The sequence below is a fragment of the Apteryx rowi genome, unplaced genomic scaffold, assembly GCF_003343035.1.
Source record: "Apteryx rowi isolate R43461 unplaced genomic scaffold, aptRow1 scaffold_3, whole genome shotgun sequence".
NCBI lineage: Eukaryota > Metazoa > Chordata > Aves > Apterygiformes > Apterygidae > Apteryx > Apteryx rowi.
The window spans coordinates 8786154-8801116 of record NW_020449418.1 but is presented as its reverse complement, the minus strand read 5'-3'; the positions used below and the strand labels follow the sequence as shown (position 1 = coordinate 8801116).

General features: G+C 41.5%; 1 protein-coding gene across 1 annotated transcript in view; it reads right to left on the bottom strand.

The window, feature by feature from the left end:
- Positions 1-700: 700 nt before the first annotated feature.
- GMDS (GDP-mannose 4,6-dehydratase) overlaps positions 701-14963 on the bottom strand; it is a 282728-nt gene continuing 268465 nt past the window's right edge. Inside the window, exons 7-8 of the mRNA XM_026069695.1 lie at positions 2168-2236; positions 701-1633 (exon numbers count right to left, since the gene is read on the bottom strand). Of these exons, the coding sequence (XP_025925480.1) occupies positions 1571-1633; positions 2168-2236 (132 nt within the window). The 3' untranslated portion in view covers positions 701-1570. The remainder of the gene's footprint in view (positions 1634-2167; positions 2237-14963) is intronic.

The following is a 14963-nucleotide window of genomic DNA, read 5'->3' as shown; positions in this document are numbered from 1 at the left end:
CGCCCCGGCCCCGGCGCTGCTCTGCTCTGCTCTGCTCTGCTCTGCTTTGCCGACGGCTGCGGCCGCCGCCAGCTCGCACATTTTCCATTGCACCTCTGGCGAATGCCTGCCTTTCGCGGCAGGCACACAAAGAGCCCTCTCTCTCCAGCAGCCCGGTTACTCACGAACTGCTCAAGAGCTCCATCGACTCACTGCGCACCACACAGATCACGAAACCGCTCCTGAACGCCGTCGGGGGTTGTTCGCTCCTCATCCGCGGGCGACTGCTCTCGACTGTGCGCAGTGGGCTCCCCCCCATCGCTTTCCTCACCCTCCCCTTCTTACAGACATTTTCCCCTCTCCTAATATGCAGTTAAAAAAAACAAAACAAAACAAAACAAAACAAAACAAAACAAAACACAACGAACCAAGCAACGCACTCCGAAAACGTAGGGACAGGCTAAAATAGCCCTTTTAATCCCCCCCCCCCCGGAAGATCTCACTCTGCTGAGCTGTGCCCGGTGAGATAGCAGCCATGCTAATTTTCGAGGCATAAAAGCTAAAATGATGGGAGTAATTGGTGGGTGGAAGATCCTAAACCAAAGGGAAATGTATGGGCTTGGCGACCTCTGGATAACCCGGGTACCTTGGCACAAAAAGTGCAAAAATATTTACTCACCTTGAAGTTTCTATTTTTTTAATGTTTTTTTATTTATTTTGTTTTTATTTCTTAAGCCATCTTTTGAGATGGTTCAAGCTCCCGTCCGAGCTCTAATTATAGTAAGCAGGAACAGGACGGAAGGGGAATGGGTCGATTCTGGGAGGAAGAAAAAAAAAAGAAAGAAAACCCAAACCCCAGGATCTGGAAGGTGCTGGACAGAAAGGCTTTCTGTGACTCACACACACTCTGAAAGGAAGATCTGAAAAACGCTTACAAGCCCCCCCCGACTGGTTTGAAAGTGATTCCAGCAATTAGGAATTAATTCGGCATGGTCAAAAGGCGATTTCATTGCAAGCTATATCAAGTTATCCAAACTTTTACAGAGTTCAAGTGGTGGAAATGGGCTGCTGGGGTGGAGGTAAGCTGCAGGAAAGAAAAACAAGGAGTGTTCAGAAAAGGAAGAAGAGGGGAAGCCATGGAGCAAGGGCTGGCGGAATGGCGAGTGCTTGTTAGCGCCGGCGGTTTTCTGGTGGTGTTGCTGAGGCAGGGGCAGAGGAGGTAGCGGACGCTTTTGTTTTTCTTTCATTCAAATGGGAGAAAATACTAAAAATGTGCTGGAGGTCCCAGGTAATAGAAAGACGAGTTTTAATTATCAAAAGGAAATCAGTGGGCTGCCCACCTATGCTTACTTCAGGTACGGTGAGGGGCGGAGGGAAGCGACCCCCCCCGCCTGTGAGAGGCAGGCACCTGAGCCGAGGCACAAGGCTGCCCCTGGGCCCTAGGCATGGGGGGGGGGGGGTAACCAGCTTTTTAATCGGGGGCAGGCCAGCAATAAACCCCTCCCGGGGGGGACAACAGGCCCAAGCCCACCATGGGCTCCTGGCTGTGCCGGCCCTCGGGGCGCCCCATGCGGGTCCTGCGGCGCCGGGCTCAGGCGTTGGGGTTGTTCCTCATGAGCTCCACGTCGGCGTCCACCATCTCCTTCACCAGCTCCTGGAGGGGGGACAGAGACACATGAGGGCCCCAGCGCCAGGAACAAATGGGCATCCGTGTCGGAAGCGCCACAGAGCACGACCCCCCAGGCCTGGCCTCCCCAGCGACCCAGCACAGCAGGGAGGGGGGCACCATGTTTACTGGCTTTTTTCAGCAGCGGCCCCAGCTTGTTTGTGCAGGGCTCCTGTGCTTTGTCACGGGAGTGGAGGCACTCTCTTGAAACGCTCTGATTCAAGTCACGGCTTGTGTTTCCAAGCTGGCATCGGAGCGCAAACGCGCACTGTTTTCCAAAATGTTGATACCTGCTGGACTCTTTCCAGAGTGAGTTAGCAGAGTCACCAGGGATGCCCTACACTGCCATAGTGGCTGCTGGCTTCAAAGCAACAGCGGCTCGGGATTGTCACTGCAGCAGTGATTTCTCGATGTGCCCGAGTCGCCCCATGCAAAGGCTTTCCCTCCCTCCTGGATTCCTCCGTTGCTTTTGGAGGACACAAGCACACAGCAGGTACAAAGCATGCCAGAAAGACAACTCACATCAAACGTGACCCTGGGCTTCCAGTTCAGCTTTTGTTTCGCTTTGGTACAGTCTCCTTGAAGAAAATCCTGCAGAAGAGAAGAGACAAACACCGCGTTCACTTTCCCCATCTTGCAGTGCGTAAGGCTGGCCACTATGTTGCCTGTTCCTAATCCAAAGCACCCTGCGCACCCCTAGCTATAACCTGTCTGTCAAAGAACAAAACTTGGGCAAAAGCCCCCAGGATATGGAAAACCTGGGCCCTGCTCCCTTGGCAGGCTGCACGCAGAGCGTGGTGGGTGTCAGGCGAAGGTGCAGTGCCTGTGTAGCTGGCATTTCTGTGGGCACGGCCCTGTTCGCGCACGCTCCCCTGCATGGCTGTAGTGGCTGTCAGACCCGGCCGTCTTCGGAGGCCTAAATATTTCTCTTTAAGATGCAATTTTAGTGGAAGCTCCTATGCCTATAAATCACCAGGAGGCAGCATCCTTTCACCAGGCCATTTCAAATCTAAAGAGTTATTCTTTGCTTTTGTGTGTGTGCAGGGTTTGAACTCCAGTCTTACTGCCTTATAATGGTGAGCATTTTATAGTAAATTGTCATATGTCTTAGTCATGCTATTGAATGAGCTGTTTCAAATTCTTTTTTCCCCATTTGTTTAAATAATGTAAATCACAGAGCAAACATGACAACTGTTCTCCCTCAAATAAAAATGTGATCACAGACACATGATGCTGAAAGACTGTTATGAATCTGGGTAACCACATCCAACAGTAGTAAACATCCAGCTTTTTAACGCCTACATCTTTTTTTTCTTAAGTATTTTGAGCATCCACATGGAAAGAAAAGTCTAAATACCTTCTAAAAACAATGGAATTATCTCGAAACTATTACAGAAACCACGATAAAAACCACTGTTCATATTCACCTTACTGATTAAGTATTCTTAACAGTGCTACCACACCAATCAGTTGTGAAAAATAATGTAAAAAAATTAAACAAGGAAAAAAGCTCCTTTGAATGCACCTCTAATCAAATGAAGAAACTGACCGAATTATTTCTTGGTTCTGGATTAAAAGTTATATAGATCTATCTCCAGTTGCTTGCATTTCTGTAAACGTTTTCATCTAAAATATCACTAAAAATCTGTCTGTAAAACCTGAGTATTGTGTTTAAATAGTTAGACTTTTTCCAGCTGTATGTGTTGATTTAATAAAATATATCAGCTCTCTTTACAAGTTTCATTCCTCTGTAATAGTAAATATTAAAATCATATCGGTCCAGGGTTAAAGAAAAAACTTTGTGAGAGAGCAAGAAATCTAAGGCTGAATTCTGCTCTTGCATTTGACTTTATGGTGGTAACACAGCAGGGTTTCCTGAAAAAACTATGGACTGTTTCTTCTCCCTCTTTCACTCGCTGACCACTGGTGGAGCTAAGGAGCATTTTGGGGCTGTAGGTTTTTAACTGTATTGCTGCACACAAATTTTTTCAGATGCTATCTTTTGAGCGTGTGCTGTTCAGATCATGTTAACTTTCCAAATCACCTCATCCTGTGCAGTAAAATGTAGGAAATTCTTCTTCGTGATTGTGCTACAGAAAACTAGATAGCTCACTGCTCCAGGAGGAGAGGAAACTCCCCATAGGAAATACAGCACTGCAGAAGGTGATGTGGAACAAATGTGTCTGCTGAGAGTATTCCAGACAGCATTTGTAATAGTTCAATCTTTATGCTAAAAACATTTGAGTTTGCCTCCCGAAAAGAGTAAGCACATGGATCAGAACAAAATGATACAAAAATAAAAATCCTGTGATTTCCTTAAATTATACTAAATGATTTCCTACTGCAGTCCTGTAATGGGCTTTTAGAAACTGCAGCAGACTTTTGAGGCCAAGTCATGCAAAACCGCATCAGCTTGAGGGATCCCCTGGAGGGTCATGTGAACATGGATTGCAAAATCTGGTTTGAAATGGGAAAGACTCCCACCGACTGATAAAATTTGGATCAGGCCCTAACGTACACATGGAGGTATGCCTTTTATCTGGCATTCAGTTTAATTTACATTATATATGTGTGTATATATATGCGGAGAAACAAGGAAATCTGTCTAAAAATAAGAATTTCAGTATAAAAACAACTGCCCTTTATTCAGTTCTAATTCAAGCCATTAGCTAGCAGTTAAGTGTTTTAATACCCTCTAGTTTTAAGTCATAAAAGACGTATCATAAAACTTAGGAGTTTCATTTTTATAAATGCTGTGTAAGTAACAATTTTACATCCATGATCTTTATTTCAAAAACATTTTTTGAACTGAGCCTATCTAGAGTATTGGCTTCTCATTTAAAAAACAGACCAGGCATAACAGAATGAATTGCTGTCGCCTCTTGTATGTAGCTGCATTCTACTTTTGAACAGCTTGGGAGCAGTCTTTTAACTTTCTTAGACAAATGCTTTTTGTTAAAATAGTTTGTCTAAAAAAATACTTTACTTAATTCCAGTCCTTCATTCAAAAACATAAACACTCAGCTGCTGAACAGACCAAAATAAGGTCGGGGGGAGATTCCAAATCAGTAAAGTTATTTGCAGTGCTGGATTATACATAAAGATAACACAAACTAGTGTATTAAAGCCATTTAAGCATAAAAATATGATTTTTTTTCTTAAAAAGTTCACATGCTTTAACAATGATATAGTAAAGGTATTATGGCATAATCTGCTAGCAAAAAAAAAAAAAAAAAGATTTAATATATATGATAATACAAATTCCCCATCTGACTCTGGTTAAAAGATTTTAAATAGCTCTCCTAAAGAAGTTTATGTATTTTTGAGAAACACTACTTTTTAATAAGATTTACTTAAAAATAGCATTATGGACAAAATATCTCCTACGCGCTTTTTAAAAGGTTCTCTTATAGAAGTTACTAGGTACAGAGATAAAATGGCTATATCGCATACCATAATATTAACACAATATTACATCTAAAGTCAAGGTTTTTATTGTATTATTCTTAGTCAAAGCTTCAACCACTGAATGGAAATGATGACTGGAACAAAGCTATTCCTGATTAAAGGATTGTATTGCAGTCATGTTTCCTGTATTTTTCTACAAGTAGCTCATAATATGAAAACAATAAGGTAATTACAATAAAATAAGAATATTAAAAAAAGCTTTTCTTGGAACAGAATGACTGCTTGTTTATATTATTCAAGTCTTTCACTGAAACCAGAGATGCATCTGCTGGTCTTCCAAAAAAAGAAAGAAAGAAAGAAAGAAAAAGCCCGTAGTGCCCCTCCGTAACGCGCACTGATTTTCCAGTGCCAGAGCTTCACTTTCTAGAGGTACACCCAGATCAGAAAGCAAAGAAAGAAGAGGTAAGGTCCCACTAGAGAAAACTTGGATTTTTTTTCTTTTTTTTGGTTCCTGAAAGCCAGCTGCTGCTGCTGCTGCTGCTGCATATAAACTTGCCCGCTATTCCTGTTTTTGATGGAATAGCAGGTGATGAAATTACACCATTTCATGTTTTTATTCCTGCAGGATAACTTTTTCTGTAGCATTGTGCTTTAAATATTGACATGAAAACAAAGCCTTCTGACTTCCTGAAAACCCTGAGGATTTAGATACTGAGGTAAGAGTTTGCAAACCTGAAAACACTGATTAAAGCTTTGTTATTTTTACAGTGCCCATGTCATCCACATAAAATCAAGTCTTTGCTTTTAGTTACCTATTTTAGGAGGAACCATCTCTTATTTTCCATGCAAATACAATTAACATAAGTGAATAGCAATGACAAGTTTTACATGCAAGCTGTTCTAGGAGTTGGAAAAAAGCATCCAGGTAAATATTTAAAGGGAAGGAAGATGGAAAAGGCAACATTCAATTGTCTATTGCCATTTAATATTACAGTAAATGCTCCTACAGTTTTATATTCACCTAGCTGTCATATGACTGACTGTCAGAGAAAAGAATGAATTTATCTGATGTAATTTTTTCTGTTTGATCTTTTCTGTAAATTAGGCTGCTTAACTGTGTAGAAAATACCCTGATATTATTAAATCTGATTTTATGGTGCTTCAATTTTATTGTCCAAACACACACACACACACACACATGAATACATACAGATAAGCAGACAGAAATTTGTTATTCTGTGTGGTAAGGTATTTTTAAATTAGGTTTTAAAACCATGAGACAAAAATGCAAAATATTTTAATGTAAATATCACATTTCCCAAGCTCTTGTTCTGAGTGTCATCGTTACTTCTATTTTGACTCATTCAGTGATTGATCTGGTTTCAMTGTGCAATGTATCACTGTCTCATTCAATTAACTTTAACTGAAATTTTAAAGCCTCAAGACGATGTGAGAAAAAGGAGATAGTGTGGCCTGAAAGAACTCCCAGGTTTCTTTTATTACTACAGCTCAGCTGACTCCCTTTAAACTGTTACTTCATTTAACCTAGTGCCAAGAGCTTTTGCTCTCTGTTACACCAGAGTAAAGTGGAGATTAAGTCCTCAGTAAAACACCTGTGATGGAATCGTGCCCAACTCCACTCGCTTCAGCAGAGACAAGGTTTTACCTCTAAAAATAAACAGACTTGATCTAAGCACACAATAGTTTTACTGCATCTGAAAAGTGGCCAGGGTTACATTCACAATCAGCAAGACTTCTTGGAAGCTGATTTGTTACAGCAGAGCTCCCAGAAGTAAAGAACACATAGATCCAGCTCAGTGGAGTCTCTGACTTACATGTTTAGTCTTGCACTATTTTGCTCAAGAAGTTTTGTCAGGAAAGATTTCAAGAATCGAAGGGCCAAAGTTTCCTGCAAATTCTGTTTCTATTCTGTTTTCCTTAATTCCTTCTTGAGACCACTGCTCTTCAGCTTTAACTTGTCCCATTAAAAAACATGCAATAAACAACATAGCTATTTAATTCAACAATATCAGTTTACAGTTCCACATTTTCACCATTATATCTCAGTGAAGCATACAGCAAAGTTTATTTTATGACATAGGTCTCCCCTTTCATGTACTTTTTGGAGCATTTTTCATAGTTATTTTTAATAAGAGTTCATGTAACATCTCTGTAACAGGGTCAGCCACACAGTATACTTGGGTATCTGCTACAGCTCATTGCTCAAAAAGAGAACAACTTTGTTAAAGTGTTTGCTGCAAATAAGAGATTGCATGCTTTGCTCACTACACAGTTCTTCTACTCTCACCCTTATCCTTCATTCCCTAATATCCTCCAGCACTTGCCACCAGGTCTTGTGATGTTGTATCTTAACTCAGATGCAAAGTTCCTCACTGGGATGAGCACACGAGCAGTGACAGTGACTTCAGCAGAGCTATTCCCAATGCACTGGGTTAAGAAAACTAATAAGGCCTCACTAGATCAGAGCTCTGGAGCCTGTAAATGTGTCTCACTGGTCCAAAATTCGATGCACAGTTCAAGTGAGCTCAGACCAAAAAGCAGAAGGTCACAAGAATAAACACCGTGTTGGCTGGTCTGTGGGCCCTGCTCTGTAAGTGCTTATGGAGATCCACAAGGCAGAGAGCACTGGCTTGATTTCTTTGTAAAGGGTAGTGTTTGTTATAACATCTATAGTAACAGGAAAAACAATATAATTATAAAGCAAGTGACTCCTATCACCACAGTAAATATGAAGTGAATGTGAAGATAAAACACGTCAATGAGCAAAGCCCAAGCCTAACGAAGAACGCAGTAAGCATCTTCAGGAATTTAAGAGCTGCAAAGAGTGTCACTCAGTTTTCATTTTTTCTTTCCACTGTTCTTAGAAAAGCAAAGTTGTGGAGTATTTAGGGTACCAAGGGAATAGAAGAATGCCAGTGAATTTGGCTCCTGATCTAAATTTGTTTTAATGCAGCATGAACAGACTGGCTTACACTCTTGGGTCAGCAGTCTTTTGCAGAAAGACAGTATTGTTCGCAAAGAACCACAGAAAAAGGCAAAGGCAAACACCCAAGCAACCAGTTGGTTGAAACTTATATATATAACAGAATACCATTTAAAATAACAGGCATAATGTTTTTTTTTCCCAGCATGTTTTCATATGCAAATCCCTTCCTATTCAGAAGGTTCCTTTTTAAATAAAACTATGTTGAGGGGGAAGGGGAGGGAGAGAGAAACTTGAGTAAAGGGCTGATTCTGAGAGGCGCTGAGCACCTGCACTTCTGACAGACGTCAGCAGGTTGCAAGTGCTGGGCATCTTTCAGGTAAGGCCTTATCTCGGGGCTCCATGGTGCCCCAGCAATAAGGGGTCAACACAAGCTGCATCGTCAATAAAATCTGAGCACAGCCATTGCTCTTCCGCTAGGAATCGGAGGTGTTGGAACAGCGGCTTTATCTTATCTGTTTGATAATCTCTAATTTGACCAGCTTCCAAAGACGTTAAGGCAAAAGAACTCAGAGCAGCAATAAATATTAGGGTGATAATACCAGTAATGGAGATTGCCTCCCTCCTCCTCGGGAGCCCCCCTTCTTCTTCTCCTTCCTGCGCCTTTTCCACTTCACTGCTGCATATCAGCACAAACCGAAGCTGAAGCCAGACCTCTCTTTTAATGACAGGGGGTGATAAGAAACGAGAAGAAAACAGCAAACTGTCTGGTCTGCTCAGGAAGTTGGGAATCAGAGGTATTGTGCATCCGTGGGGCCAAGAGCCGGTGGTCGAGGCTGGAACAATGATCAGCTCCACTTCGGGGAAATGGAGTCAGTCAGCGCTGGCTCTGACGGGCCCCCTGACACCGGCGATAAAATGGCAAAGGGAGCAAAACAGAGGGAGCTGGCCTTGGGCGCTGCGTGGGTCCCGTCGCCAGAGCCTAATCGCTTTGATGGAGGCGGCGTTCGAGCTAATCAGCACGCGGCCGCGGCACGCGCAAGCTGCTGTGGAGCGCATGTGCAAGCCTCGCGTCATGGCCACCGCTATCTCCGTGCCAGAGGCAGTAGAGTCGCAGGCCCTAGAGCCCCCTACTAGGGCTGAGTATGACTCAAATCTATTAACTTGCCAAATGAAGCCTGAGAAAATGTCTTGGCCAATACTGTCCCTCAAGCCAGATAAAATTCCTCCTGAATTACAGCCTGATTCAGCGACCACTGAAGTCAGTGCTGAATTTAACTCACTTGCTCATCATGAGCTGGCCTGCGCAAGGATCAGTGTAGATCTAAGCGAGGGCACCTTATAGCGGATCAGGCTACAGGTACTTTTCAGGATCATATGCACAACGTGGTGCTGTGACACAGGCTGAAAGGTGTCTCCCAAGGAGCAGGGAAAGCCCCAGTGCTGCGAATGGCAAAACTCCCACTGGCTAGTGCTTTGCTCTAGATTTACCCTGAGGCACAATTCTGCGTTCCCAGGAAGACCTGCAAAGTGGTCCCCAGCTTGGACGTAACTGTAACTGTAACCTCAGTTCATGGCTCTGCAAAATTCAGAAAATGCTTCAAGTAACAAGATCATTTTTAGTGCACAGAAATGCATCTGCTGAAAAAGCAGGAGATATCTGGGGACAACGAAGAGGATTAAACCCATTCTATTTGCCATTTATTGTATAGATAATTAGAATAGATCAGTTCTTAGCACTGGGCACAAACACACTCTTTCTGTCATGTTACATCCATATACCCGAAGACACAAATCACAGCTAAAAATCTGTAGTATGTTTGCAAAAATGCAAACTAATAATTGAATGCTGGATGTTATTATGAACCAATAGTTCCAAATGTTCTAATGAAATAAAACTGCTCTTTACAAATGGCTGTGCAGGTTAAAGATGGTACCACTCCTGTTGGCTGTCACTGCCCTGTAGCATTGCTGGCAATAGGAAATGGTATGTGAGCAGGCCCTCATGTGCTTCAGGCTAATCTGTGGATGAAGAGGTGTCTGAATAACCTGGACTTTGCATAACAGGGGTTAGAAACATTCATGCATTTTCTCTTCCCAGCAGAGGTTTTGGGGAGGTTGTATGCAAGTGCATTTCTTCAAGTTCCTTGGCCAGATTGTAGGGAGGATGTCAGTGCGTGACCTTCACGCTACTAAAAACAAGACCCTGTGAGGGATGAATCGTTTCCAAATGAGGTAGAGGTCGGCTGCAGTGTAAGAAAAGAACAGCTTTCTTCTCCTTTCATGAGTACCTCAGGGTCCTGCTTTTATTCACTAGTAAATGGTAGTGCCTTTTCTCTTGCTTCAATGTGGTCTGTTCTTTACTCTTTTGGGAGAAAGAGTAAAATAATCATGTCTTGCTCATATATGCTTTTATTGCTAGACACAGTGATTGTTATTTTGGCAAGAGCATGGTACCGTTTAAAATTATTAAATGTAATTCTCATGTATTTTTTAATAAACTCTGATTTTTTTTCATCACTCCTTACTTTTCTCATTTTCTGCAAAAATCAGGAAATCACTCTGTGAAGCTCTTTGAATGTAGGGGGGGTTATTGTGCAGTAAAGGCTGCATTTCTTACTGGAAATGCAATATGGCCCCTCGGGTTAGCTCTCTTCACTGACTGACATGTCAAGATGAGTAAGAAAACTGCTCACCCCACAAATCCATTCTGCAAGGCTACTTAGTTTCTTCTCTGCTTCCATTAAGAAGATAATACATTCATAACAACTTATTTTGGAAATGTTAGTGGGTTTACTTATCATTGCTGGTTGAATATCAAATGATAAGCAATAAAACAATAAACATCAGTACAGTGAACTTGCATTCTATCTATAGATATTTATCTACTTATCTGTAGAGCATTATGAAGCAATTTAATTAATGCAGGTCTGTGATTAGCAGGATATTACTATTCTGTAGGGTGATTTTTTTTTATCTCATACAGGATGCGTTGTTTTTGGTGATTTTACTACTTCTATGGCTATTCACAGCTCTGAAAAAAATCAAGACATTTGTGAGGTTAACATTAAAATTATGCTGTTATTTTTGCCCTAATACAAACCTTAATTTACTCAAAAGGTCATTGTCTCTCTAAAGAACATGCCATCGGAAAATTCTAACCCACCTGTAATCATTAATTGCCTTCTTCGGCATATTTTCAGTGCTCATCTCACTACTCTGAATGCTTGACTGTGACTCAGGATGGGCAAGGGAGATGGCATCCCCCTCCTTACACCTTACACTGATATATGAACCTCTGCCACCCTGAAGCCCTTGAGAAGAGTGTGGGGGAAAGGACAGAGAGGGGGTGCACACTTCTCTCCTTCCTGTCCCCCTCCCCAGTATGGATTAACTAGAACAAAGGATTTAGCATGGAGGAATAGTGAGTCATTTGCTATTGTTCGAAAAACCGTTGTAAATTACTCCCTCTCTGGAGAAAGGGAGGCAAAGAAGGGAGCTGGAAGAAGGGAACTGTTGCTTCTCTAGGCAAAGTGGCTACATACGGTCTTTTACCATAAGCTGCTTTTTAGAAACAGCCTCCATCTGCCTGGTCATAAACCTGGACTAATTTATGGGACACATCATCTTTCTCTCCCCCTTACCGCATTCCATTTTGTCACTAAAACCCCCATCAGATTTGGAAGCCCTTTTCAAGACACAATATATGGAAAGAATGCAAGCTGTGAAAGGCTTAAAGGGTGCTCTTGAGCTGAGGCTCTGTTACATGAGAAAAAACATATATCCATTTCAAACGCAGTATATCAAGAGGAATCAAGATGGGATACCAGGGGGGCTCCTGTCTGCAAAAGTGTAGCTATCTCTGCCCGAACACCTCTGGTTACAAAGCAAACGATCCACCAAAGGGTTAAGTAAAACAAGGTATGATAATTTCTGATTCTGAGTACGTCCCAAATGTATTCTCCAGTGTGCTTGATAGAGAAGGAAGTCCAAGCAGTGGCCTTTCACATGACATCATAAAAGCCTAATTTATCACCAGCCACCAAACATCTAGAAAATCATAACATCCTTTCAGGAAAACCATGTGCAAAATAATCAGATTTACTTTGATGAAAGCTTTAGTGCTTCAGTCCAAGTAGGACACTACAAAGAATAACCCTTTGCAGGTACTGGCATACAACAAAGCAGGTCACATTTAATGCTTCAAACTCATGTTTTATCCATTAAAAGGCTCATGCATTTCCTGTCCATAAACAAATGTACTTCCATTCTGCATGTGTATTCAACCAAGGCTACTAAGACAAAGCGCTGGCCACTGCTAAGCCCAGGCTAGGTATCTAGCTGAATATTTGCTTTGCGGATGAAAAATACGCTATTGCTGCAAATACAGGTATTACGCTTCCTGCTCCCTTGCCTCACAGTCCCTTGCAAGTGTGTTAGGCCTGTGGGTTGAGTGTTGCCATAACATCTCACAGCTTTTGAAAGGATGTGCTGCAAATCACAGCAGCCTCTGGCAGACTGAGGTTCAGGAGCATAAATCTGGTGTAAGGGTAGATTTGCTTCCCCTCCTCCTGCCTTTTAAGTTCAGTTTATGAAGCCCCAAGAATCGTTCCTAAAAATGAACTGTGAAGTATACCCACTTATTGTCACTGCAGCGCATCTGAAGCTTTTGACTATCTGCACTAGATGCTGTGCAGACTGCCATTTCCCAGTCAGGACAACATACATGATATTCCCCCCCTGCCCCACCCCCCACCCCACTCAGCATTATAGCTACACTGAGCTGAAGGGTTCATTTCACCTGACAATCTCCAAAACACTTTGCAAAAGACACTTCCCACTGTCTATTCAGGGCTCTCACAGTTCCAGCTCTTCTACATGGGTATTTTTTGGTGGGCACCATAACCTGACTGTCTTGGTGGAACAACACTGCTTGATTTACACTCCTTCAACATAAACAAAATATCTACATAAAATCAAATGATTTCACATTTATAGATGGAATCAAACAAGTCCACTTTTCCTGTTTAATAGGTAGACAGACCTGATCATAAAGAAATAAATGAATGGCTAAAAATATCAAGTACATTCAACTTTTTTTTTTTTTGCCTGTAATGTGAGTTGGTTGGTATGTGTTTTAAGACATACGGATTTCAATAGCCATCCAGTTCACTTATCCTGCTGCTTTATAATCTCACTCTTGGGCTCCTACTAATCAATGGCCACAGGCTTTTCTGGTTTGACTTTCCACAAAATTCTTGATAGTTTGCTGTTGCATGTTCTCTGATCTTGATTAATAAGAATAACTTCCTATTGCATTTCCTGCACAGGAAAGCCTGGGAAAAATCATGTTTTTCCTTCTCTATCTTTCACTTTCTCTCAGAACGGACATCCGACCCATCAAAAAATCTTCCAACTCACCACAAAAACACCACCACTAAGAAATCAATATAACTAATACAAATATCTTTCTTTTAAAAAATAAGCCAAGTATACCATTCTCTTCCATCCTTCCCTTTCCTTGGCTATTTAATTTGTCACACTTTCCTCGTTTAAATCTTTCACATTTTTTGGCTAATTTATTTTCCTGTAAAACTCCATTTCTCCCTTTTTATTTTAAGACATTTTTCTTTCCCAAATTGATGTCTCTCCCAGTGTCTCTCTCACACTCAAGCTCCTCCCATTTCTTTGAACATCATTCTCCTGTTTGCTCACAAACATCCTCTTAAACTTGACCTTACTTCACTGTCTCTTCTCCGCCGTCAAAATACAAATCTTCACAATGAGTTTTTGTTGTCCTCTCTTCATTTCTTCTATAGTGATCTTCTGCCATGAATGTTTTTCCAATTTTTTGTTTAATTATTCTCTACTTATTCTGAAAGACTTGTTTCTTTTTCTTTTCTAATGGTTCTCCATCATATACCAGTGCCAGCTTTTTCTTCATTCAGGTTCTGACTTTTGCACAGAACGTTGCAGGGTTTGAGAGACAATTTATGTTACCACTTATACGGCAGAGGTTTGCTGACTGGGCTAAAACTACATTGAAATAAGCTTTAAAAAAGCACAAAGATGTCCTAAAGCTCAAGGTGCCAGTTTCAGCAGGGGTAAAAAGCAGATTCTTTTACTGCTATTACTGTTCACAGTAGTTGCCTATGAGCTTCCACAGATTTGGTAGTGCATTCACCATATATACTTTAAAAGGGTTCATAATATGTGCTGTTCCTTTCCGAAACATCACCAAATGCAAATAGCACTGCTTTAAATCTGTCCTCTCAATGACCTTCTTAGCTTAAACACCTTCAATTAAACAAGAAAGGATTTTTTGATCTAGTACCAAAAAATCTTCATTATTTCACCCTGCAGCAGTCAAATATGGAAGAGCATCACAGAAGGAAGAAAGTTAGCATTTTCTAATGCTCCTGCCCTAGTTACTAAACCTCCATTAGTTCCAGGGTTAAAAAACAAGCAAATTCCTCAGACCCATACAGTAACAGGCATGGGATCAGCATACTCCAATGCTTTCACCTATATAACATTTTAAATGCAAGATGCCTCATCCATCACTTGACTCCCTTATAATGGAAGTGCAATATTCTATTGCCAAGTTTCAATATGAAAGACAGAATTGTTCCTCAGACAAGCAATCCTATTTTTCATTTATGTTTTGGCAGCACAGAAATGCCAGGTAAGGGTCCCATTAGGCATTGCACAAAAACATAAATGGCAGTCATTTCTCTGAAAACGTATCAAAGTCAAATATTCACCTCCTTGAATATTCTGTTAGAATTTGTCTAAGGCTCGCATGTCTTTTCCAGTGTATGTCAACTGCAAACCTTACAGCTTGGTTTACTTCATTTGATGTATTCCAACATAATGGGCAATACGTATGAATGCATAAGACAATGAGTGACAGAATTGCCATATATCTATTGAGAATCTAAAAAGCAGATGAAGAAAGCTAGATAA